Source organism: Apus apus, chromosome 6 (assembly GCF_020740795.1).
Source record: "Apus apus isolate bApuApu2 chromosome 6, bApuApu2.pri.cur, whole genome shotgun sequence".
NCBI classification, from domain to species: Eukaryota; Metazoa; Chordata; class Aves; order Apodiformes; family Apodidae; genus Apus; species Apus apus.
In genome coordinates this window covers 12,779,130-12,803,668 of record NC_067287.1, presented here as the reverse complement: position 1 = coordinate 12,803,668, position 24,539 = coordinate 12,779,130, and the positions used below count along the sequence as shown (strand labels likewise).

At 42.0% G+C, this 24,539-nt stretch overlaps 1 protein-coding gene across 2 annotated transcripts in view; it reads left to right on the top strand.

Moving 5' to 3' along the window:
* Positions 1-24,539, top strand: part of GLI2 (GLI family zinc finger 2) — a 145,948-nt gene that overhangs the window by 17,278 nt on the left and 104,131 nt on the right. The window contains exon 2 of one of the 2 annotated variants that reach the window (XM_051624096.1): positions 21,265-21,289. The exons of the other annotated variant lie outside the window; for it this stretch is intronic. Coding sequence (XP_051480056.1) covers positions 21,265-21,289 — 25 coding nt within the window. The remainder of the gene's footprint in view (positions 1-21,264; positions 21,290-24,539) is intronic. 2 annotated transcript variants of the gene reach the window in all.

Sequence of the window (24,539 nt, the reverse complement as noted above, 5' to 3'; positions counted from 1 at the left end):
ACCCTGGAAGAATTTTTGTGTGCTGCCTAATCCCCCAACTTGATGAGTTCTGCAGGGATGCACCATGATAGCTAAAGATCATTTACCTGAATTGCTTTTTAATTTCTGGAATGGGAAGCTGCTTGTGCAGCAGGATAATTACATTATAATTTACAGCAATCCAAAATCAATAAATTTAGTCATATTGGGATAGAAAAGGAGGGTGAAAAATCCCCCCACCATTAAATTATTTCACACTCTGTATTTGATGTTCCAAGAACTCAACAATAATCTTTGGGGAATGGGAGAGAGGAGAGGAGAACCACTGGCTTTGTGAGACTGGTCAGTAAAACAGCTTTACCCAGTGATTTCTGTAGTGAAACAACACATGGTTGTGTTTGCAGAACAGGGCAAATACGGCAGATAATGTTCTCTTTCTGATTTATTTTAATTCCTGAGTATCAAAGGAGAGAAAATACGTTGTACTCTCTGGCTCTTTATTCCAGTGGGGGAAAACTGATGACCCATTGCCAGCTGCAAGCTAAACCTGAGTGTCCACTCAAGCTCTGCTGCCTGCCTGAGTGTAGCAGTAGAGCTGAAAAATTACTGGGGTAAGGCACTATGGGAACTGCTGGGGTTTCAAGCTCTTGATATCTTAATCAAGATGAGACAGGGAGCTTTTCTCTAAGTGGGTATTTCTGCTATGTGCAAGCTATTAGGCTTATTGCAGGGAGAAATTAATGAAAGCCTGTGCAGCACATGGTAAGGAGAGTAGGCTACGTGGCCTCAGCGTTTCCTGACCTTCAGAGCCTCTGCTGCTTCCTACCCATACCTGGGAAGGACCACGTGAGGGATGGTCTTTTTTTTTTTTTTTTTACTCTTCAAAACCCAGCTGTTCTCTGGCTTCTGGAAGCACTAAAGGGGGAAGGATGACCTTGCAATGAGAGGATTGGTCCCAGGACCTTTGTATCTGCTGCAAACACCTCTTCAGTGTAAGCCAAGCCTTGGTGTCACCGGTGTTGATCTGACCAAGCCCTGGGCCACCAGGCCAGCAGCATCCACAGTGCTCTGTGTTTTCCACGGTCCACCCAGGAGTCAAGTCTAGTTCTTGCAATCAGGAGGAATGGCAAAGAGACACAGGTAGCCTGAACACACCCTGTGTGATGTAAGAGAAATATTATTTGAGAAAACAGTTCAAAGATGTTTGGATGGGCACATGGAGATTGGAGCTATGGTTTTGGTTTGGGTTTGTTTTGTTGTTTTATTTTCCTTTTTTTTTTCTTTAAAATAAAGCTTTCTGGTTGTATTAAATCTCACCCATGTCTTCACTGAGGTATGGCCTGCTGAATTCATCTCACAGGAAGATGTATTAGGAGTTTCTGGAGTTCCTCCCCTCAGACTGACTCAATTTTATTTTTTCTTTGAAAACACAGAAAAGCTGTCGATGCTGTGCCCAAAAAAGGATGTTGTATGAAAGGAAATCACTTTGTCTCATATTTGAGGAGGATTATGATCTGGCATGACCTCATTATGGGTTAGGCGAGGATATTTCTGGAAATACTAATTAAATACTTTTTCCATCCCTTGTGCCCTCATAGCATGTGTAGACTTTATAACAAGAAAAAAGCTGTCTGCAAGGAAATTTTTTAAGCTCTTTCTTCAGTCAAATGAAGTACAGTTACAGTCATGGTACTGATATTGGAAGCTATTAAACAAAGTTTTCTTAGTTGTGATGAACTAGAGGGAAAAAATTAACTCAAAGAAGGGAGTAAAGCTGGGACTCTCCAGGTCATTTTGTCTATGGTTGACTTTAAGATTCTGAATGATTCTTGTAATTTCAGCAAGACCGCTCTGGATTGCTGAAACCATCCTTCCTCTTCTGCATTTTTTTTTTGTTTGTTTGTAACTTTTTTTTCACGTTCAGGTTCAGCAAGCACAAGAAGTAGTGCACAGCCCCACAAATAATTTCTTTGCCAAAGCTGGTGGTGAGCTGTGGCATGGGGTGGAAAACTATTGCATTGGCACACGCCCGGGAGGAAATTACATGGCATAACTTCCTAATACATTTATTAATGGATATCCTCCTGTTATTTCTTATGGTGATGTTTTCCTCCTGGGATTACCCATTTTTTGCCAAGAGCTGTGTCCTCAACTGGTGGCATTTCAGTGAATCTTAGCAGCTCTGAATCTTTCCCTGATTGTCTGAGCTGTTTCCTATTGAGGTCAGTGGGAGTCTTCCAGTTAACTTCAATGAGAACTGGACTTGGCTGCTGAAAAAATGTCTTTAAAAATTGCCTTCAGCGAATAAGTTTGTAAATGTTAGTGCTAAAATAGCAACACAGAGGCCCAAATATGTCTGTATTGAAAACACATGCTGTCAGACAGATTAAAGGCTCTTAAAAACCTTCAAATATTGTCACATGAAGATAGTAAAGATTTTAATTAATTTCATTATTTTTTAAAATTATTATTATGATTATTCTGAAATTATTTTGATTGTGTATTTAACAGTTTGTTTCACTAACTTGTGTGGCACTTCACATAGGGTTGAGTCTAATGAGGCAAACCCCTGGCTTGTCTGGAAGAGCTTTTGTATTCAGCGGTGGCTTTTGTGTTCAGTCACTGTTCTCAATCCAGGGAAGTGGTTCTTTGTGAATGTGAGGTTTGCTCCAAATTGCAATATTCCACTGGTATGTGACAGTATCTAGTCCTGTATTTTGTTTAAGGTCTCGTTGTCCCCGCTGATACAAAACAGGAATGCTGCAGTGCAGCTGAGCCACTTTCTTGTGATAACTTCAGGAAGTGCCCTGCAAGTGGTCAGCCTTACACTGTAACTTTGCAAATGGCGAGATGATGTAGAGAAATAACCCACGTGTCTACTTTTTTTCTCTCTCTCTGCCCTTCCCGATGGTTAAGGCAAATGAAAGCTCAGGTGAGGTGGCTTGGGGAAGCTGATGAGCAGACCATGGCTGGTTACTTACTGTGCAACTGCTGGAGTAGTTTATCTGTCATCAATGTCCTCAAGTGCTGCACTTGAGAGAGTGATGGTTAAGGCAAATGGAGCCAGACAGTAGCTTAAATGCCTGTTGTAAATTGTTGAGTCCCATGAGTGGACTGATAATGGATAACCTGATCCAAGGCAAAACAGGAGCAGCAGTGGAGGTGGTAACTCCATCAGCCATCCCAAGCCATGCTGGCTCTGCCTGTCAGTGAGCCAGTGGCACCTGGCCTTCAGCAGAGGGACAGGAAAAGCTTTTATCTGAGCTATCCAGGCACATCTGAGATGGCTTGTATAACCATCTCAGTCCTGCAGATTCAAGTAAATAATATTTGAATACTCCTCCCAACCACGTGGGTGATGGAAACACTGCTGTTGCCTTTGTTTCAGTTTCTCTCATCACAAGTACTTCTTTGCAGGGGTCAAAAATCAAAGCTCTTCTTATGAAGTCTATTAAAGTGAGTTGAACCTGACTGCCTGAAACAGGGAACAGGAAAATCTTTGACAGGGTAAGCCTTCTTGGGGAGCTAATGGAAACTGGAACTCAACATTGAGATGGGCTGGAGTTTGCCAAGATAAACACTTGGGCTTTTCCAGACCATGTCCTCGCCTCCTATGGGACATGCTCACATCAGAGGGTCCTACTGGTCCCTGTGGGTTTTGGCAGAAGCACAGTTTCAGTGCTGTTGGTTTGGAGCAACCTTCTTTCCTCTCATGGACTGCTGAAAGAAAATCCCCTGTTAGTTGGAGCTTGGCATTTATGTTCTTTTAGAGAGGCCTCTCCAGCTTCATCTGCATCAACAAGCCACTCCAGTGAAGAAGACAGTTGCTACCAGCAGATGGGCTCCTCCTGTGGCTAAAAATCTGTCTCTGCTCAGGACTTCAGGAGGGTAGAGGAGGGTGTGAAGGGAATGGTATCAGGATCCATCTCCCTGGAAGCGAGCTGAGGAAACCCACGTTGCTTTGCAAACTGGGTATTGGGTCGCCAGTCCAGTCTGAGCCCATCATCTACAGAGGAAAAACATGCGGACGCTTCTGTGCAGAGGTTTATGCATGCCATGACATTTTTGGCTTTGAAAGAGAAGGGATCCTGTTCTTCCCTCTAGCCAAGGAGGCTTTTGAGAAGGCTAGACCTTCCTCCTCTCTGACTTGAGCTGAAACAAGCATGTACCTTAGGGTTCTTGTAGGATAAAGGTGCAGATGGTTCAGGGCCTGGTCACTGCCTTTGCAACATGCAGTGAGACTAAAGCACAGCTCAGCACAGACACAGAGTCCAAGCTGATTATATAAAAAGTAAAATCTAAGCAAATTCAGAGTGAGGCAGAAGAACAGTATGGGATTTAAAAATCTCAGTCTTGCTATTAATTTATCTGGAAAAGGTGAAATGCTTTTAATTCATTAGTATTTAGGTTAAAAATATGTTGGCTGAAGAAGAAAATGATAAAGCAAAGGGGAAGATGTAATAAAATCTCCATCCTCCTCTTAGGAAAAAAATGTTTTGCACAAAGCAAAGACAATTCACTGATTAGAAATGAAAGTTGTAGTCCCATGGGGCCAGGTTGGAATTACTGCATACCACTTGCCTTTGAAATCAAGGCCTCCAACCTTCTTAATGTCCAGGTGGGGAATTCCGGTGGCTTTACTCTAATCCAGGCAAATCTGAAATCCAACCCTGTTGGGAGGAAACAATGTGGGAAACAGATTCATCTTGATCTCGGCTTTATGCCTTGGAAAACGATTAAGACCAACCGTTAAGCAGCTCCCGATAGGGTTCACAAACCTGCCGGCCTCTCTGTGACACAGATTCCTCAGTTCAGGCTTCACCCCTTAAAATAACAGATGGAACTGATCTGGTTAAGCTACAAAGTGGGTTTCCCTTATTCCCCAGTTGTTAAAATATTATTTCTTTAGTTGATAATGATTTTTAATCTGATTGCTGCAATTCGTGTTTTTTTTCTCTTTCTATTGTTACCTCTAAACATCAAAACAAAACAATTTAGTGTTGCTGATGAGCAGCCATGCAGACTTCTTTGAGACTGATGCCCTGAGATACTAAATCCCGTGCAGTACTGTGGAGGTCACACACATGGTCCTATCAAACCCACCCAGCGGGGTTCCTTCTATGCCCTTTTTCCTGTCCTGATCTCAGTCAAGATAACTGGTTTTATAGTAGCTTTTGAGGATTTCAAAGCGATTTAGAAAATAAGTCCTTTGAGGTAGAGTAGTATTCATGTTCTGCATGTAAATAAAAAGGGGAAGCAGAAAAGCTGCTCTTTGTTAAAGCTTATTTTGGCAAATCCATGAAGAAAACCAAGGACTCACAAGTCCATCTAGTGATACAGTTGTAAGAAAAATTTCCTCATACTTCCATGAGATTTCAGACCTGGTGAGTGCTGGAAGGACACTCTGACCTTTCAGAAGCTTCCTGAAAATGAGCTTTGGAATGTTTTGAGGTCTTCATGCTCCTACAACACTGGTTAAGGGAGGCAGGTAAGAATAACTAAACGTTCATGTAATCTTTGTTATTCTTATTTTTCTTATGTATGTTAATTGTATATGGTTACAATCAACACCCATAGGTAGCGCAGAACTTGTTGTTGGTTTGATTCTTGGGTAATTTTGCAAGTGGTTGCTCGCTAATTTGTGAAGTTTGGCACCTGACTGCACTATATAAGGGTGGGGTTTTAAAAGCTTCCAGTGGAATTCAGAGCACAGATCCCTCCGTTTCTCCCCTGCAAATAAACCTTTTATTCTTTACAGTGGATTTATCATTACTGCAGTTTTGGCAAGGCTGTATCAGCAAATTCTGTCTAACACCATTCCTCAGCATTCCATTACTTAAAAGGCATGGCCAGCTTTGTTCTTCTCCTGTCCTTTTTAGACAGCATGTCCAACAGGTGATTTTTAAAAGTGAAGTTAAATATGCAATACTGTACTTGTCATTCGCACTAGGTCAAGGATAGAGGGATAGGGTCTGCTTTTTTTTTTTACTAGAAATATTTTGCTTAAGCTGGGTGTGTGTATGTACATCAGTCCTGCTCCATGCTGCAGGCGCAGTTGGTGTCTCCCCTTGGAGAACTTACAAGTCACAAGAAGAACCAGGCTGAAAGTGTTAAAGTGAAAGTCTTAGTCTTCTGCCTTAAAATGAAGGCAGGAAGTTTCCTCAGATTGTCATGAGGAAATGTTTTTACCACCAGTAGCATTGCATCTCTGCCTTGTAAGCATCATGCTCTTTGCTGTTGTCCATGCTGAGTCCAGGGATATCTAAGAATGTCCTCATAGTTAAATTTGAGCACAAGTGTTGGGCTGAACAGGGATGTCATTTAAAAAGTAAATGCTTTAAGGTTCTGTCTGATTTTGCTCTTCACCTTTGCAGTTTTGTGGAGCTGCTTGCAGCTAAGTATGGTTGTTTCCTTCTTGCATGCTGGGAATGCAGTAAATTAATGGAGACCATACAAGCAGGCTCTGTTAGCACCAAGTCAGAAGTCAGATAGTCAAGAAGTTGGAAAGGGTTTGAGAGAAATTCACATCTGTAAATGACTAGGTTTTTATGTAGCAATATACATGTTTAATTTATGCTTGCAGCGACAGCAGTTGCATATGCAAAAGCAGGCGTGCAGTGACATGTGCGCTTCTGCCTGGGATTCCAGGCCTTCAGAAAGAAGCGATTATCATCATAGATGAGTTATACTGTAACGGCTCTTCATGTTGTATAAGGAGCATCTGTATGCCATATTATGCACATGTGAAACTATTTTTATTATATTCATTTGATTTCCATGGGAGATTGGATAGTAACCATTTGCATTTAATGGCTGCATAGAAACTTGTCTTGAAAAGTGTTCACAGCTCTTCGTATGCAGAACGTACCTACATGGTTGATCTTTTCACACATACAGTTAGTATTTTTGTGATGAAAAATCTGGCTGGTTTGGCCCAAAGGAGTTGTTTCATGAAATTTTCATTGTATTACAAAGGTACAACTTGCCAATTATTCTTTTCAGGTATGTTTCTTAATAAATAACAAATTTATTTTGATAAGAGTTAGTCCCCTGTTTACTGATTATGAGAGAATGATTGGAGGTGGATGGCTGTGAAGGAACTTGTGTAGTTGCCAGTATAAGTTTCTGCATTTCCTTATTTATTTATTTTTAACAGTTATTTCCTCTTAGCCTTCTCCCCATGATGAAACTCCTCACTTTTCACAGGATGCAATTTCCTCATTTTCCTGATTCTTCTGAGGTTTAGGAAGGTATGGTACAGCAGTTCTACCTGCTATATTGAGCTACCTCCTTAAGAAAAGAAATGCACAAGAGCTTTCCTCAGAGTATTGAAACTTTTCTGTTTCCTAAGCTTATCCTTTAACTTGGTTATTTATTGTTTGTCAATGTTGTTATCTATACAGATGCTCGAGTCTTTTATGACTTTTGCAGAATTCTTGCCCACACTTAATTTCTTACTGCAAAGGGTTCTCCTGAGGAGCTTTGTGTCAAAATCTCTTCTGTTTGCAAGAGGTAGTGAGCAGTGCATCACAGCTGACCACCTCGATTTCCAGCTGAGGCTTCGGGCAGTGCTGCGTTTGAGCAGCTGCTTTTGCTTCTGACTGCTTTTTCCAAGGCTCACAGTTTCCAGTTTTCAAATTGGAGAGACAGCCAAGGATTTTTTTAACTTCAGAAAAACAACTCGGGAGGGAGAGTGCATGGTTGAACAGCTCTTCATGGTTTTTATTCTTTGCAACACAATAGCAGGATAAAGAAATTACATGGGGAGAGATGGGCTCTAAATAATTATGTTGATTGAGTGCGCAGAGATATGCCAAGCCTTGCCGCAGAGGTACTGCTGCTCTGTTTTATGTGGCTTTATGTAGCATAGAGGGAGCTCAGTGAACACCTCAACAGGCTTTCAAAGTATTTCAAGGGCTGTTCCAGTATTCTACCAGTCCTCTTCACAAGAAATGCTCAAGGGGAAGGGGGGAAGACAGAGGCATGCTAAAGACTGCAAAGAAAATTCCTGTGCATTAGCAGAGTGTGAGAATTTTTTTATACAGTTCAAGGTTATTTTTGGCACTGGTAAAGTAAATGTTCATCTGTGAGTTTTGCTAACTGAATATTTAAACTGTAGGGGTAGTATAATGTTGTGTGTGTCCTTGGTGGGGGTTTTCCCATTCTTTTTCAGGCTCTGGGTTAATAATAGTAACATTCTTGTAATATATTTCAGATAATGGTCATCATATTTGCCTGTCTCTGTAGGGATACCATGAAAATTAATTAGCTGGTGTTTATAAAAGGGAGCACTCAGATCCCTTTACTCTGACTAATTACTCTCAGAAGACCTGTATTGATTTAGCAGGAGTGTTTCTAGTATGGGATGATCCTTTGCAGAGTCAGGAGCATCCAAATCTGGCCAGAAGAGCCTTGGTGATGACAGATGCTGCTGGTTTCCCAGTCAGGTCTGGGAGGTATATTGACAAATACCTGACACTTGAATGTGTCTTCTTACCTTCTCCAGGCTCTGGAGAATACATTTATTGCAACTGATTATCTCCATGGTTTGTTAGACCAAATAAAACATGGCTTGAGGAGGAAATCCTCAGGTTTCAGGGTCTGAATGTTGAGGAATGCAGTGTCTTGTTGACTAATATATGTATGGTTGCATGTGTTTGGGTGCATAGATAATGTTGGTACATGTCAGACCAGGATAAATGTATTCCAATATGTATATTTTTTTTCCTGATCTAACAAGTACAAACTTCAACTGGTGGTAAAAGCACCACTTTGTAATTGCATTTAATAAGCTGATGGCCTGGAGCCAAGCACCCAGAGATCCCAGCACTGGTGGGTTTTGGAATGAAGCAGGTCTCAGTCAGGGCTCTGTGATGCAGATACATGCCTTCCTCCTGCTCCATCCTAGTGAGGTGTCTGGCACCCACTGCAAGGTGACAGATACAGCAGCTCCAACTAGATTTTTCAAGCAGAGAAACTGGGGCTTCAGGCAAAAGCTGGGCTTGAAGTGCATGAGCTGAAAGGAAAAATCAGATGACTATGCAAACACCAGCTAATGCAGAGTTTCTGAAGTTCAGCTTTTAAACCTGTTGTTCAGATACCAGCAGCTGAATCTTGGCAGCCCAGATTGCAAAACTCTCTCTAGCCCTGTGCAAAATTAGCCTGTCCTGAGGCCAAACTACTATGCCTTATCTTGCTACCCAAACCAAAGGCAGCTTGTCCTGGCTGCCTCACGACTATTGGCATGGCCAAGCAGTTTGCCCCGAGCAAAAGATGAAAGTGGTACATTTGCACCATGGGTCTGGAAAGTCAAAAGCAATCCCTGGTATAAAGAACAGGGTGTTAGCCTAGCACATCCCCAGTTTCATGGCTGGCAGTGCTTCAGGACCATAGTGCAGACTGGAGAGTGTATGGAGGAAGCAGACCAGCTCCTCCACCCAGCTTCAGAAATCTCATATCTCATCCTTTGCTTATCATGAGCCTCTGAACTGAAGAAAAGTTTATCCGAGGCCAGGTACAGAGTGGAGGACATGCATTTCTGCCTGCTATGACTCACAGGCAAAGTAGCAACTCGGTCTGGTGGAGGTGGAGCTGGCTGTATGTTGCAGCCCAAGCATAATAAAGGTCTGGAGGCTATAAGTGGGGAAAACCATTCACAATCCTGACTTGGCAAAGCCCTTAAAAAAAAAAAAAAAAAAAAAGCTCTTTGCCCCAAGCCACAGAGCCTCCCAAATCTCAGTTGGTTCCCAGAATTCAGACACCAGTGTTCCTACAAGAAATGAACACACACAGTTCGTTTTAATAAGGATCAAATTGGCAGCTGTGTGGAGTATTAGTTACAAGAACATAATAGATGTGGTAGAGGGAATCTTTTGAAGTTGCTAAAAGTGACTACAGGAATGTTTTGTCACTCCTGGAATCCTTTTTGTTTTGCTTCTTCCAAAGAGTGGTGTGTCATGTGGGGGAGGTGAACACGTGAATGTCCTTTTTGTGGGACAGTGCTGCTCTTGAGGCTTTCACTACTTCCTTGGTTGCACAAAAGGTTGTGCTTTGCTGCAGCTTTCAGAGATACCTTTGCTTTTGTAGGCCTTTCCACATTACTGCTTTTCAAGTCCGAATATATCCCAGGTGTTGCAACCTGACAGCACAGTATGTATTTTTTGTGTGACTCTTGCAGTGTTGCCTCATTTTACAGTAATGTGGCATCATTTCATCTTTGCAGCCTCAAGGGTCAGATGGTATGATAACTCAGTTGTGGCAGGAGAGTTCTGCTCACCATTATGAAAGTTTCTTCCTGAAGAAACTCTGTGTATGCGTATGTACATTTTCATGGTTTATTCTTCTTTAAGCAGCTTGAAATCTTTGTGGATCCCTGATTAGATGCAGGGCAAGCATAGCTGTGGCTTGATTCTAATTTTCTTTGGGTCTTAATGGCTTTGCCTGTTGGACCAAGATGTATGTTGTAGCTGCAAGGGCTTAAATGAGGTAGTTTTTCTGTGCAGCTGAGCACAGAAGCTTTACTGAAACCACTTAAACCCTGTTTGGGGCACTCTAGTTGTGGTGTAGAAGCGAGCAAACTGAGGGCTGGTGAGGCATCAGAGGAAAACCTGGAATATGTGACTTTCAGCCCCTTTGACAGCATGGAAGAGAAGAAACTGAAGTTGCTGGTTCTCCCTATTTGGCCACTACGAACAACTGTCTGTATTGTACTGCTGCAGCAAAGTGTCTTCATCAGAGGTGGTCCCCTACGTAGCCTGGGTAAACCACTGAGGACTGAACCACAACAAAATATCCTCGTCACTAAGTCTGCAGATCTGGAGGGGAAAGAAATGAGGGATAGAAACAATAGATGTTTTTTGCTGGTTGCCAAGATTTATAATGATGATTGCAATGATGATGAGTAGCTGAAGGAATGTTGCTCACATTGTAAACCACTGATCTCCTGACGCTCATCAGCAGAATTTCAGCTCTCAGATGTTTTTAGCGCTGGGGTATTTTCTCTCCTTATCCAAGTGGTTTATTTAATACAGCTGCAGCCCAAACCCAGCATGGTGGCTTCCAGCTGCAGAGCCTGTGAACCCTCTCCCCAGACCCCCCCCGTCAAGCAGCTGCTGTGCTAAGAGCCCAACATGAGGAGGAGAAGGAGAAGTGACAGATGTCACCATGCGACGTTTCTTGTTTATCTCTTATTTTCAGGTATTTATACAGAGCAGGTCTCCCTGCTCACAACTTTGCACCAGCAGTGGCGGCTGCTTGCCAGGCTGAGGCAGAAGGAAGGTGAGGGAAGGGGCATGAATATTTAGGCACAACGTACTTATCAACATTGTCAAGTTGAGCCTCAGATCAAGTTTAGTGGGTAAAGAAGGGGCTTTGAATTCCCACCATATAACATATTAAGGTTCAGATAACTTGATTTCGTAAAATAAGTGAGTCTGAGGTTGAAACTTGGGAAGCTCATGTACAAAATGCTGCTCTGCTGCATTTGTTCTTTGTTCCCCCCCCCAACTTTGTCACTACTATGAGATCTGAGGTGGGGGGGAAGGACTGCTGCCCTGTGCATGGAAGGGATGTTTCTGTGCCTCCCCAGTCCTCATGCAACTTTTGGCACTTCTTTGATGGGTGCTGTCATTTGTAATTGACAAGGCAAAAGTAATAATTCCAAGTCAGTAAGACAGGGCAGGGCAGCTGGCTGGATGGTATTTCAGCTACAAACTGCTTAGACTTAGAGAGAAAATAAATCTATTTACTTATTTATTTCTTAGAGCACTGGACTAGGTCTCAAGAGATACAGTCTGTCACAAACTAATCCAGTTGTTTTGAACAAGTCTTTTAGGGTTGGGACTTTTTAAAGTATGTGGCAATGGGTCAACTTTTCTGCTGTTTGAAAAAATTGACTGCCAAAGTCCTGAATAACATAAAGGGCAAGAAAGAAGCGAAGTGCAAGTTAAATTAGCACCAAGTGCTACAGAAACGCACACCTTTTGTGTTCCTGTTTTTTCATCTCTGTGAATTGGAAGTGTTGTTTCCTTATAGATAAGAGAGCCCTGAATGTTGGCCACCTATAGCTGCAGTGGCTTTGCAATGCTGTGGATATGAAATAAGTTATTTAAGCAAAAAGTCAGTGTGTTTTTATATACAAAAATATGTATGTAATCTTATTTTAATGTGATTTGATTGTAACCTGACAGCCTGTGTGTTTTGGGTCCTGGACACCAGCATCCCTATGCCCCATCTCTCTGATGTCAAAACTTGGTTGGTACCTTGGGTTGGGGGGGAGCAGATTCTTGTTCTGGGTTTTGAGATTAGGAACTCACCTGTCGCTGTTTGCCCACAGGTTCATTAAGGCATAATTCAGGGAGTGTTTATTTTCCGATACCACTTTAGGCAGCAAATAATAATTGCAGATGAAAAAAGCCTTAGTAAAGCTAAGTAGAAGCCAGGCTGACCCTAGTGTAGTGTGTGATAGTGGTTTATAGCCTCTGGTTTCTAAATGTCTGCACAAGGGCACTCTTGTCTGTGGGTGAAATTAAAATGGGATTGTTATTTGGCCTGCATTTTAAGTGCCTAACCCCTCTCCATTTTTAAGATATTCCTCTGCTTTGTGGGAAGGCTCATTCTCCTTAAATCGTATTTTTTACTGGGGGAAGGGAGGGAAGTCCACAGGGAGCTGTGTGGGTAGTTCACACTGTTAACTCAGCATTTTTGCACACTCAAAACTGATAAGTCTTTAGAGTAAAAAAAAAAAAAAAAAAAAAAGCCCCTGAAGAGATTGTGCTAATTCTTAGCAATTTTTTTTTTTAAATTTCAGTGTGAAGGGTCTGGGTGCCTTTTTTTTTTTTTTAATTTATTCAGACAAATAATTTTCCAGAAAACAAACATAATTTTACTCTTTCCACAACACACAAAGGAAAAAGAGAAAAGACTGCTTGACCCCAGGACAACATGATGCTCTGTTTTGTTGTGTTTTTTTTTTCCTGTTGTCTGGTTGTGGTGCAGGAATGTGCAATCTGCAGTTGGAACTGGCAGGCATGCAACTTTTGTTTGTAAAACTGACTTCATTACTCCTGGTGTAGGGGTGGGCTGGTTGAAGACGTTTGGGATGCTGATATTTTCTGGTCTTCCTGTTGAATCATACATATATTTGGCCTGGACAGAATGAGCAGCAGTGTTGCTAAGCTCGAATCCAGGGTCTTGGGAACAAGGCATGTTTTAACCGCAGTTTTTTAGCACCAGTTCTGATTATCAGTGTTATCATGATTTTATTCCAACCCATCCCCTGGTTTTATTTTGTCATCTGCTGAGACTACACTCTTTGGACAGGGGTCATCGCTTCACATTGCACGCAAAGAGTGGAGCAGAGATGGTCTTTACTGGAGCTGTGGATAGCACTATCACATTAAAAATAAGTATGATCTAATGTTATATATCACCCTAGAGCTAAAAATCCTAGTGCCCACCAGTGCTTAGCTATATTTTACTTCTGATGGCTTGTGAGGTGCTGCAGCTCCTGATTGTATCACTCTAATGACTGTCTTCCCTTATTTACCTTCTCAGATGTCTCAAGCAGTTCCCTTAAGGTTAAGACAAAGGCTCTGGGGACAAAAAGAGTGTGATTTTGTAATTAAAGCCTGTAATAATAGATGCGAGAGAGTCTGAGCAACCCAAACTTTAGCATTTCTTTTGGAGCTCTGGAATTGATCTTCTCATTTGTCTACAATAACAAAATATTTTTTTCTCCCCTTTTCCAAAATGAATTTTTTTGCTTTCTTAATAGAGAGCCCCAGTTCCACTGTGCCCAAACATGATAGTTGTGTTTCCTTTGCAACAACCCATGGCATTTGAACCACAGACCTACAGCACTGTAGCAGAGATCTCCCGTCACATGTGAACTAGAGTTTTTTAAGCCAAAGCTAGAGAGGTGGTGAAAAAGCAGCAGTTTGGGATCAGGCATTAGAAGTGGGGGGGTTGAGGCAGGGGCACATCACACCCTCTGCACAGCAATCCCAGTTGATCGTGCTGACTAAGTGGGAGGATCACCTCTTGTGTCCCCCCCATTGCTGATCAAACCACTGATCTTCCCCATGTGTTCCCACCCCTTTCCATGTCTCAGCTGGTAACTTTCCCTTCCCCACGCTGAGGGACTGGCTCTCTCCTCCTCTCTCCCTCTCTGCTGTTATTTATTCCTGTAACTGTAAAATGGTTTGGGTTGTAGTTCCCATGAAAGGTGCTATGTAGAATGAAGTTGGTGCTGGATATATGTAATAGTGATCTGTAATTTGTATTTACTCCACTGTATCACTCAAGATTATTGAACAAGCATGTGGCTGGATGCAGCTATTAATACTAAGTAGACAACGCAATTTGTTTTTGCTGTTTCCTTTTGTTCTCTCTTTATTAATTCTCATCTCGTTTGATCACACAGAACCTTTGATTTCTGGCTTTGTGAACATCGTAGCAGTGGGTCAGAGGTGTGGGAGGCAGAGGGGAGGTTAGAGGCATGATTTGAGTGTCTGTGACTCCAAGTGATCAGCAGACTCCCCAAGGAGAGTTCAGTGTCTGCAAATCTTACTGGATTGTTTCTTTTATCTTACCTAGTATTTGATTTTTGTTAATACTTAGAAATCTTGTGCTTCTGAATCATGTTAGCTCAGGATCTGAAGCTTTAAACAGCTCTTTGCTATGGCAAAGCTGAGTTCCTTTGTGTCTCATGACACTCCTACAACTTGATGACCAGGGTGGTGGCCCTGCCAAGGCCTCTGATCCTGCCTTTTTGTTAGCATAGAGAAAAAAGAAAAAAAAAAAAGGAAGAAAAAAGACATTAAAATTAAAGTCTCATGACTGTAACAAAAAGGTTATTTCCCCTTCTCTCTCAGGTTCTATACAACTGCAGCTCACTTTGTCCTGTCCATCTTGTAGTCTCATTAGCTGCTGGGCCACAGAGGAATTGAGGAGAGAGAGCTGGGGGTTTTATCTGCATGCCATTCCAGCATGGAGGATTCAATGAGATGATGGCTTGTCATTTTTTATTAATGAGCTGGAACCTGATTCATTATAGATGTGTGGAATGAGCTCAGTGTGGCTGCAGGGGGAGGGGAGGGACCCTGCCAATGAAGTGGTACCTCTACCAAAGGTCTTCTCCTGCTTCATCTTAAGCAAATTGGCTCACCAACATTGCTTGCCAGTGCTGCAGGGCAGCTGGGTTACCATGTGGCTCCAGTTTCCCACTGCCCAAGTCCATGTGTTTCAGCAGGTGACTAGTTTCAGTATGACAAGTAGTCCCAGAGGAGAAACAAGTATTTAGTGATGCTCAACAATTAGACATTACAAAGAGGCTTCTAAGGAACAGTCCCCTAGGGGCTGGCTGGCTGGCAGGTTGGTGGCTGAGAAAAAGGTTTTCAAAGTTTCTGTTTGAGCGAGTAGGCTAGTGTGGTGGAGAAAATCATATTCTCTCCAACAGAGGCAAACAGCTGAGTGTGTTGCAGCCCTTCCTTGCACACTGGTGCCATGAATCATACCTATGTGTGATATATGTGTAAAAATAATATGTATATCTCTAAAACGATGTGGTCAGAAAAACCTGTTTGTGTTCAGAAGGAGGTGTGTCAAGTACTGGGGAGGTCGAGGGCAAGTAACTCTGCCGTGGAGCAGAAGGGAAGGCTGACACTTGGAGGACCCTCAGCCCCACCACCACAGGAACCCCCTTTTGGTGGGCAGAGCCAGTGTCAATCCCTGCTGTTTCACCAGCAGCTCCCATCCCTCCCTGACCACACATGCCTCCCACAAGAGGCTTCCTTGGGGGTGAGGAGGAATTTGGATAGTATGAGCTGTTGAATGTTAGAAAACAGGATTAAATACTTAACCAGTATTTAAGCCCAGTTTAAAGCTTATTTAAACCAGCTTAAAAAGCCCAGTCCAGGCTCTTCTCCTTGCATGAATGTAATTAAATCTATTTTTTGTGCTTCTCTATTTTTTCCTATTGCTACAAAAATCCCTGAAAAGCTGCAAGAGAAGTTCTTCTCTCACAATTTTTGTTTTATTTCTATGGGCCAAAGAAGTGCAAGTAAATTTCCAAGCTTTTGGAAGTGTCTATGACAATCTGGCAGTCACCAAATTGCAGGTAGAAACAGAATGTGCATCATTTAGCTCGTCTGTTGTATTGTGTTTATTATGTGTTTAGATTTGTGAGCTCTCTGCTCTCTACCAAGATAGGTAAGCATTTAGCATTACACTCAGAGCAGACTGTCAGAGATATGCAGCTGGAGTTCTCTCTCATGTTCTTAATCTAAAGAGATGGTCATTCAAATTGAAGTTATTTGTCTTCTCTTTGTGTACAGAAAAGGGTAAATTCTATGTGTTTGGCAGTCATCTCCCACTGGGAAGGTGTGGTGTGTTCCCCTGTGCCATGCTGGGGCACCGACTGCTACACTAGTTTCTTCTCAGTCATACATCAGTTGGGAGCAATTAAGGAAATATTCTTGAGTGTCTTAAAGAATAATTAATTTAAAAGCTCTTGTCAAATAAGGGAAATTTTTCCTCCTTTGCATTTACACTTGCCCTTAGACAAATTCTGGCCGAGGTTACATTCTGGTGACCTGCAGAGGACAGAACATGCTGTGTTCCAGTATTGTTATTGTCATGTGGCTTAGTTCAAATGTTTTAAAGGTAGCTGCACAACTGGCTACGAACAGACATAAAGATATGCTGCTTCTGGCTCCACAGAGAGCTTTCTTTTCCAACATTTTTTCAAGCCCCCAAGTCTTTTCAGATGGTTGGCTGTACTGTGTAGAAACTTAAGTAAAAACTCAGGGTGCTGTTTGTTATTCTCTGCTTGCAAGGAAAATAAAAGATCAAACTGCCCTTGCAGTAAAAGTGCAGGCTTGAAAGGGTTAATGCAACAAACAGACCTAAAGGAATCTTTTCCCCTTGTAAAATATGCAGCCAGCGTGACAGCAGTATTCCCAGAGTCAAGTTATCTTTTACATTAGTGAATGTTGTTCCTAAAGCTTTAGCTGGGGTAATAAATGATTCATGGTAACCACACCTTTGTGCACAGCCGTCCACTTGATTTTCAGTCCATACGCCACTTCAAGCAGCCTCATGCAGGAGCTCTACAGCTCCAGTTCAGCAGCTTTCTCACTGTAAGTGTGACAGGGTGAAAGGCATTTGAGTAACAAATGGTAAGGCGAAGGGAAAGGTTTCTCTTCTGCCTCTTAAAGTGTAAATTAGCAGTGTTTGTTTGTGCTTTCTGTGCAACCCGAGTTTGATGCAAGCTTCTAAGAGTCTGGATGTGGAGAGGAGGCTAAGGAGGCAGTGGCTGAGTCTATTCTCTTCGGAAAAGAATAAAATAGGAAGGGAACTTTAAAAATTGTGTGTGTCAGTTCTCCAAGCACTTCCCCAACATGCAACTAATGAGATCTCCCAGTGCATCTGTACTGTATCCTAACGCAGAGTCAGGTGGCATTCAGGGTTGGGCTGGAAAGCAGGTCTCCTTCACCTTGACTGCTTGCTGTTAAAAGTCCAGCAAGATACTGAGCTCCTCATGGATCCTTCCATGCCCAAATGTGACTATGGACCCAGGCTCCTTCTTCTGGAAGAGAGCAACTGACCCAGGCAGAAGCTCAGCTCTGGATTTTGGAAGGGCAAGGCTCAGTCTCTGCTGCCTCTGCAGTCTGTCCTGCTGGGTTAGACATCTGACAGTTATGTCACTTGATATGACATGTTAGATGTTTTGACCTGACCTGAAGCATGATAGGTGGTCTGTGCGAAACCTACTAAGCCACTGGCATAATTAAAGATGCACATCCAGAGGGTTCTTCATCTGGTCTGGAGGATGGATTGTAAAATGGTTGGGAAAGTTGCTTGTGAAAGCCCCTTTCCACAGGTGAAGGGGCAGTAACAAGGAGTTACACATACGGGACATGAGCCTTGATTTACTCTGTTAAATTACTCTCGGTCCAATTAATGCAATTCTCCCCACAAAATCATGTGGGGAGGTTTGGATTTTGAGTCAGCTTCCAACTTGATAGGCCTTATGTCATTCATCCTATGACTACCCCTCACGTGAGTGCAGAATACTATGCCAAATGTTGGACTGACTTTCCCAGGGTCTGGTTTCAGTGGGCTGCAGCTCTCCAGAGCAGCAAGTGTAATGTATTGGAGACCTGCATTTTATGTATCTCTCACTCTCTCCAGCAGTTCATGAATAGTAAGCACAGTGGGTTTTACAAGGACAGATATGGAATAGTCTCCATTGCCTTTCAGTAGAAAGTGCAGCACACAATTGACATAGCTCAGTCTTGGGCGTTTGCTGATTTAAAAGAAAAAATTATTTCCAACAATTGAGGGTTTTTTCTTACCAGACCAATCACAAACTTTTGAAGCATGAAATGAATTTCACTGGTTCTTGCCAATAAGCTTCTTTCTCTTATATTGCTTTTTATGAAATGACTATAATCTTTGCAGGTAATGAATGAAAGCTACACTATGAAGTCCCACCTAACATTCTTCTTCTTGATTTATGGAGTATTGGTTAAAATAGTAAACTGATAATGATCGCAAAATAGCAATAAATCACTATGGGCTGATGTATCTGAAACAATAGAAAATGTTCTGGAGGAAGAAACTTGGAGCCAGTCAGGGAACAGCTGAGTGTTCTGCAGATATGAAAGATGTCAGGGAGTCCACAAAAATACAAATTAAAAGACTCGCTCCCTTTGTTTCTGTCAAGATCGGGCAGTTCCTTCCTTCTGAATGAAATAAACCCAAGATGTTTATGATCAATTGAGGTTTCCACACCCCACACTGTATCAAATCTAATTAGAAAGTATTGGTGGAAATCCATTCAGGCCAAAATGCTGCCTGGATCTGCTGTCTAGATCTGGATGTGGTAGTTTCATTTTGTATTATCCTGCAGAAGCCTGGTATTTAGATCTCACCCCTGCCAAAAAAATTACCCTTGTGGATAAATTTATGCATATGAGTAGTTTTCTAAAGGTGAAACAAATTAATGTTATTAGCTTGTATTGTCTCAGCTCCTAGATAATGCATATTTCCTCTTTTCTGTCCATCAGATGTCTTTTAAAATAATCTGAATTTTTTTGTTGGGGTTATATAATCATATTACATTCTGTCTCAGACGTGGCTTGGGTAATGAGATACCAATAGATAAAAGAGGTGGACCAAAATCACTCTAACCTAAATGTAGTTTGAAGAGACCAGGATGAGAATCAAAAAGTTATCTGATCTTTTGGAGACTTGACCTGTCCCAAACTGATCTTCTTGGATAGGTTTTGGGTTAAATTCTCCCTCTTGTCTTGTCTCATAATGGAAACTTTCTTTGGTGTTGGTGCTAATCATACCAATGAGCCAGCTCTGATTGGTACTAGCTTGCAAAAGGCCTCTTTTGTTCTTGTTAGAGTATCTAACCTCTAAATCTATTTAATACCCTTTCCCTGGTTGTCCATCATTATGACACATGATTTTCCAAAGGATTTACTATTAGTTAGCAGCACAGGGCTTTCTCCCTGGGGTAGCTGCTACTTGCAGTGAAGAAAATGCATGTTCAATGTAGCAATTTGTCTTTTTTTATATATTTATTATAAGACTAAATGAGTTATTGTGGGGGACTTCAATATTATTGCAAATTAGGTGCTACAAGCCAAGCCGAGCACATTTGTTATGTTTCCAGGCATACACAGCATGCATAGCAGTTCAAAAATCAGCAGTCATATTATATCTAGGCCTTTTCCTGGGCAGCTGCTACTTTGCAGGTATTTCTGTAGTGCGACTGTTCCATAACTCTGCTTACTTCAAATGAGGGGAGGGGGGATCTGTCACAAAAGTGATTGCTATAAAAAAGGTTTTTGATGAGCATGAAGGCATGAATTATAAAATCTCTCAAGATTTAGTTTCCAAAGTAGGCACGGGCTAATGAATATACAGAGAGCATTGCTTGTCATATATTTCTTCTATAATAATAATTTATGAACTGGGTTTTTTTCCACTTGCACCTTTCTGGATGTACTTGCAGGATGGAAACTTATTGAAATTATAAATTGCTCCTTTATTCAGAAGAGTGTATAAAATCAAGCAAAGCACAGAGAACCGGATCCTACCCAACCTCTGCTTCTACAAGGGGCTAAAATTAACTGCTGAACTTTCGGTCAGCAGAATTAGTCAAATATTTTGGTTTCAGTAGCTCACCAAAGCCTCTGTGCTAAGGAGGGAGAGAGGGAGTTAGTTCTACCCCAAGTCAAGCTTCTCAGTACCTGTTTTTTGAGGAAACCAGCCTCTAGCCAGAAAAAAAAATCTCTTTTCACATAGTTTCATCGTATAAAGATGCTGAAATGTACAACTAGGCAGAAGACCCTTGGTCAGGACCTCTGCTTCCCAAATTCAGCCTTTTCCTCTAGTTTAGCCATCAGCCTAATCCTGGATTTAGAGACTAATCTGAATTCAACTCTGTTTCTATTGATGTTCCTGCAGCACAGGTCGTGTGTGGGGGGGTAAGCATCTTATGTACAAAATAGGAAAAAAAATCTGAAAAGTCTCCTTGGTTCCACCAGCTTTCAGAAGAGAGGAACAGGTAAGAAGATAGACCTCTCTTGCATTCCTCCTCTCCTACCTTATTATTATTTTTCTCTTCTCAAGAAGAGAGAGCCCATGTATCATGTTTCATGTAAAACTGGTTATATTCATCATAGGTGACCTGGATAATTTGTACTTGTGGTTTATAGTTTCTTGACATGCATTGTTTTCTCTAACTTGAAATATAGCACATTAATGAGGTATGTATCTGTTCAGATGAATGCAGTCAGCTCATGAGAGATGCTTGAGTAGCACTTGGACTACTTCGTCAACAGCTAGCATTTTGGCAGGTGCAGAGAAAAGATGTTCCAAATTCATACAGAAGGCTGCAAAAGGCTGATGTTAAAGTTTTGGGAACCATGTTTACATATGCTGGAGCTCACTGTGCAATTAGGCACATCATAACCCCCCCTAATCCATATTCCAGTGCAGTAGCCATCAGTTTACAATTAATGCACATCCACTTCTGAGGGGGCTATATTGATGTTTCTGTTCCCTCTTCGCTGGGAATGAACTGCACCTGGTGTAGCCAACAGCCTGAGAAGGTGTGGCAGTGCTGGAAAACAGCAGCAGGGCTGCATGCTCAGTGTGTCACCTGCTGAAGTGGTTCACACTGAAGAGCTGGGATGCGTTTGTTTGGTGAGAAGGAACCAGGGATGCTGCAGGCACAGTGGGGCAGCCTGGGAAGCTAGTGCCCAGGCTGCTGCTGCAGCTGGACAAGGCTGTGACCTCAGGCATGGGGGGTTCACAGTAGACTTTGGTCTGTGTGGGTTGGTGTGTGCAAACAATCTGCTCCTCTTGCTCTGTGGAAACTCCCATTTCTCACATGCTTTCCTGCTGAGCATGAGCAGCCAGTGCTTGGCAGTGCCCACACACGGGCTTCGCTGCAGTGGCTCCTTGGGAGCTGGTTGCTTGCTGTCCCTGATATTCGTGGCCCACTGCTGTGACATCTTTGCCTTTCATTATGAAAAATAAGGGGTCACTTTATTATTTTCCTATATAAAATCTGGAGCTGCTTGGTGGTGAGAACAGAATGACTAGGAAGTTCTGGGAGTCCTAAATTTAGCTCCTTATTTGGCCCACAAGTTACAGCTTTCTGCTTACATGCTTTTGCAGTGCCTTGGAAAGCTGTTAGTGTATCAGTTTATAGCTGTTAACTTCAGTAAGCATTGGACTAGGACCTATTTGCAACATGATATTAGATCTACAGGAGCATTGGGAACAATTTGGATTGTTCTCAGTTACCAAGGGAAGCTGGAAAGACCTTTCAGACAAATTTGGGGAGGAAAAAACATTATTGCTGTTTCTCCATCAGACAAAGGGAAGAAAAAGAATTTCCTTACTGAGAACTTGTGAGATTTAAGCAATTGTGGATTACAGTCCTAATGTTGCACATGAATGCAACTTTTTATTATTAATATAAAATCATCCAGAAAGCTGTCTCAGTTTGGCAGAAATAATTTTCTTTGCATGTTAGTGCCTTCTGTATCAGTGGATTATGGGTACCAATGTGGAGTGGCATACTAAGGACAAAGAACATGAAAAACTACATCTTGAAATCCATCTAAACTTGAATAGTTCAGGTCTCAAGAGGCAAAACTGTGTTATAAGTATTCCTGTTGAATAGTAAGAAGGAGTCCCATTAAGCAGTAGCTAGAAATCAGCATGTCTCCGAGACAACCCAGCAACATTTATTCAGAGGCCGATTTGTGGGTGAGATGAGTGGCGGTGTCTTTGTACTTTGCTCTGAAATACTTATCCCCCAAACATCCCTCTGAGCCCTCTGGGTTTCCAGAGGCCAGGGCTGCCTCTTAATCTTTGTTTGCATTCACCTCTCAGAGATCCGTATTTTCTTGTTACAAATTGCTTTGCTTCTAAAATAACAATTAAGGTAACTTTTAGCCCAGAGATTGAGCCAGTTGTTTGATTTAACTCAACTGGTGGTGTATATTTAGGGGCTTTCTGATTCACAAGAGTCTATGTGTACTCGTTCTTAGGAGAATCTTTGGTGTCAGGGACTTCTCTTCCTTGGATAGAGACTCTTTATCAGAGCTCATGCAGTATGCTTTGTACGAGCTGAGACCATAGGAAGTTTCTCCCAGCTGTACAGAAATCTTTGTTGCTTTTAATCATTTAGTATTCCACAGAAACAGTATTGTCGTCATCCTTTTTCTTTTTTTTTTCTTTTTTTTTTCTTTTTTTCCCCATGTGCCACTCTGATATAAATGCATCTTTTATATTCCCAGATTTGGCCAAACCAGTATGTTATTTCAGCTACTTTTCATTAACAACTTGGGGTACTTTAGTTGCGCAGTAGCTTTTCCATTGTGCTTCTGTGCTACTTTGCTATTGAATGAAATTTAATACATTGCTTATAACTGGCAGTGAGGAATGTTGCCCTATCATCAGTTCACTGCTATGAGGCTTGCTTAAAGATTTAACAAAGAAAATATTCTTTACTCTTTAAATGCTTTGCAGTTCCACCCAGGCTGCTCAAAATAAACATTGTTTTTGAACCAAGCTCTTCCCCCCTTGCCCCCCCTTCCAAAACAAACAAAATATTTTCAGTGGCCATCAGATAGAAATTTGACCCTAATTACATGCTTTGTCCATTCATGCCATGTAGTAAGGGTCCAGAGCGTGATAGTTTGAAGCTGAATGCACTTAAACTTAGCATCAGGTGCTGGCAGAAATGTGCAGTGTGTGTTGAAAGGTATAATGAGAGTTATATGCTCTTGCAAGCTGCAATTTGCATATGTGAAGTGAGGTGAGATTTTTTTTTTTAGTGATTAGCAGTTCTGAGACAAGCCTATAAATCCTTACTCAGCTCTAACTCCTGATGCTTGGTCATTGTTCATATATTCATAATATAAATGAGATTTTTGCATTAGTTGTGTTTCCAAAGATCATCCCATCACTTGCACCACCATGGGTTTCTCTAGTCTTTGGGGCAAATCTCTGGTGCTCAACACCACAGTTTTTACTCATCACCTCTTGCTTTGGAAGCAGGGTGCAGAGTTTTTTGATGGGGCCCTTGGATCAGCTGCCCAGGTCTCTTTGCTTGCTCAGTCACCATGTCGTTGCTTGTACTGGCATTTCTCTGGGGAACCAGATGGCTTCTGCCACTCATAGCAAAGCCCTTGTTGGTGGCTGAGTATCTTCAGCCCCCAAAGACCCAGCAAAGCACCTGGAAAGGGAGCTAAGCAGTCCTGGCTCTGATCAGGGGCACTCACTGCAGAAATGGCCAAGTATTTAGTGCAGTGGTGAGTCCCTTGGGGGATGACCCAAGACTGTCTTAGTAAATATGATCATAATTAGTAGCAGTGAGGGTATGAATTTGGCTATGGTTTTGCTTATGCCTGTGTACCCAAGCGGGGTCTGTCGATGGCTCAGACCTGGAAGGTGCTGCAGGTTGGTGCTGGTGTGGAAGTGCCCATGCAGAGCAGTGAATCACTCAGTAGAAGGGCATTTGACTCTTCCCTGGGGTGTTATGGCCTTGTTGCACTGTCTTAGCGTTGTGCCCCAGCTTCTTTTACTAAGCTCAGCATGCCACACTGAGGTCCTGTCCTTCCCCAACTCACTGCCTCTTCTGAAACCCAAATTAAAAATAACAACATTAATGCTGTTTCTTTTCCCTTGGATTGCTCTTTGTTTGTTTGTTTCCTTGTGTTGAATTCAATGTATTACTTTGGTTTCTCTGATGCATAGGAAAATTTTGTGGTAGTTCAGCACAGCCATTACTTCTAGGCAACTATCTAAAGCAAAACAAGAGGGAGATAGAAAAAGGAGGAGATTGTCTTTTGGTTACAGTTTGTATTGAATGCATTAGAATGTTTGCAAAAATTAAAACTGTGAGATGTGGGAGGAGATTGAATTTGATTTGCAATTTGTGCAAACATTTTAATCTCCCTGGCAGAAGACTTGTGAAGTCTTTTCAAACCCAGAATGTTCAATTGTTCAGACAGAGCTTTTCC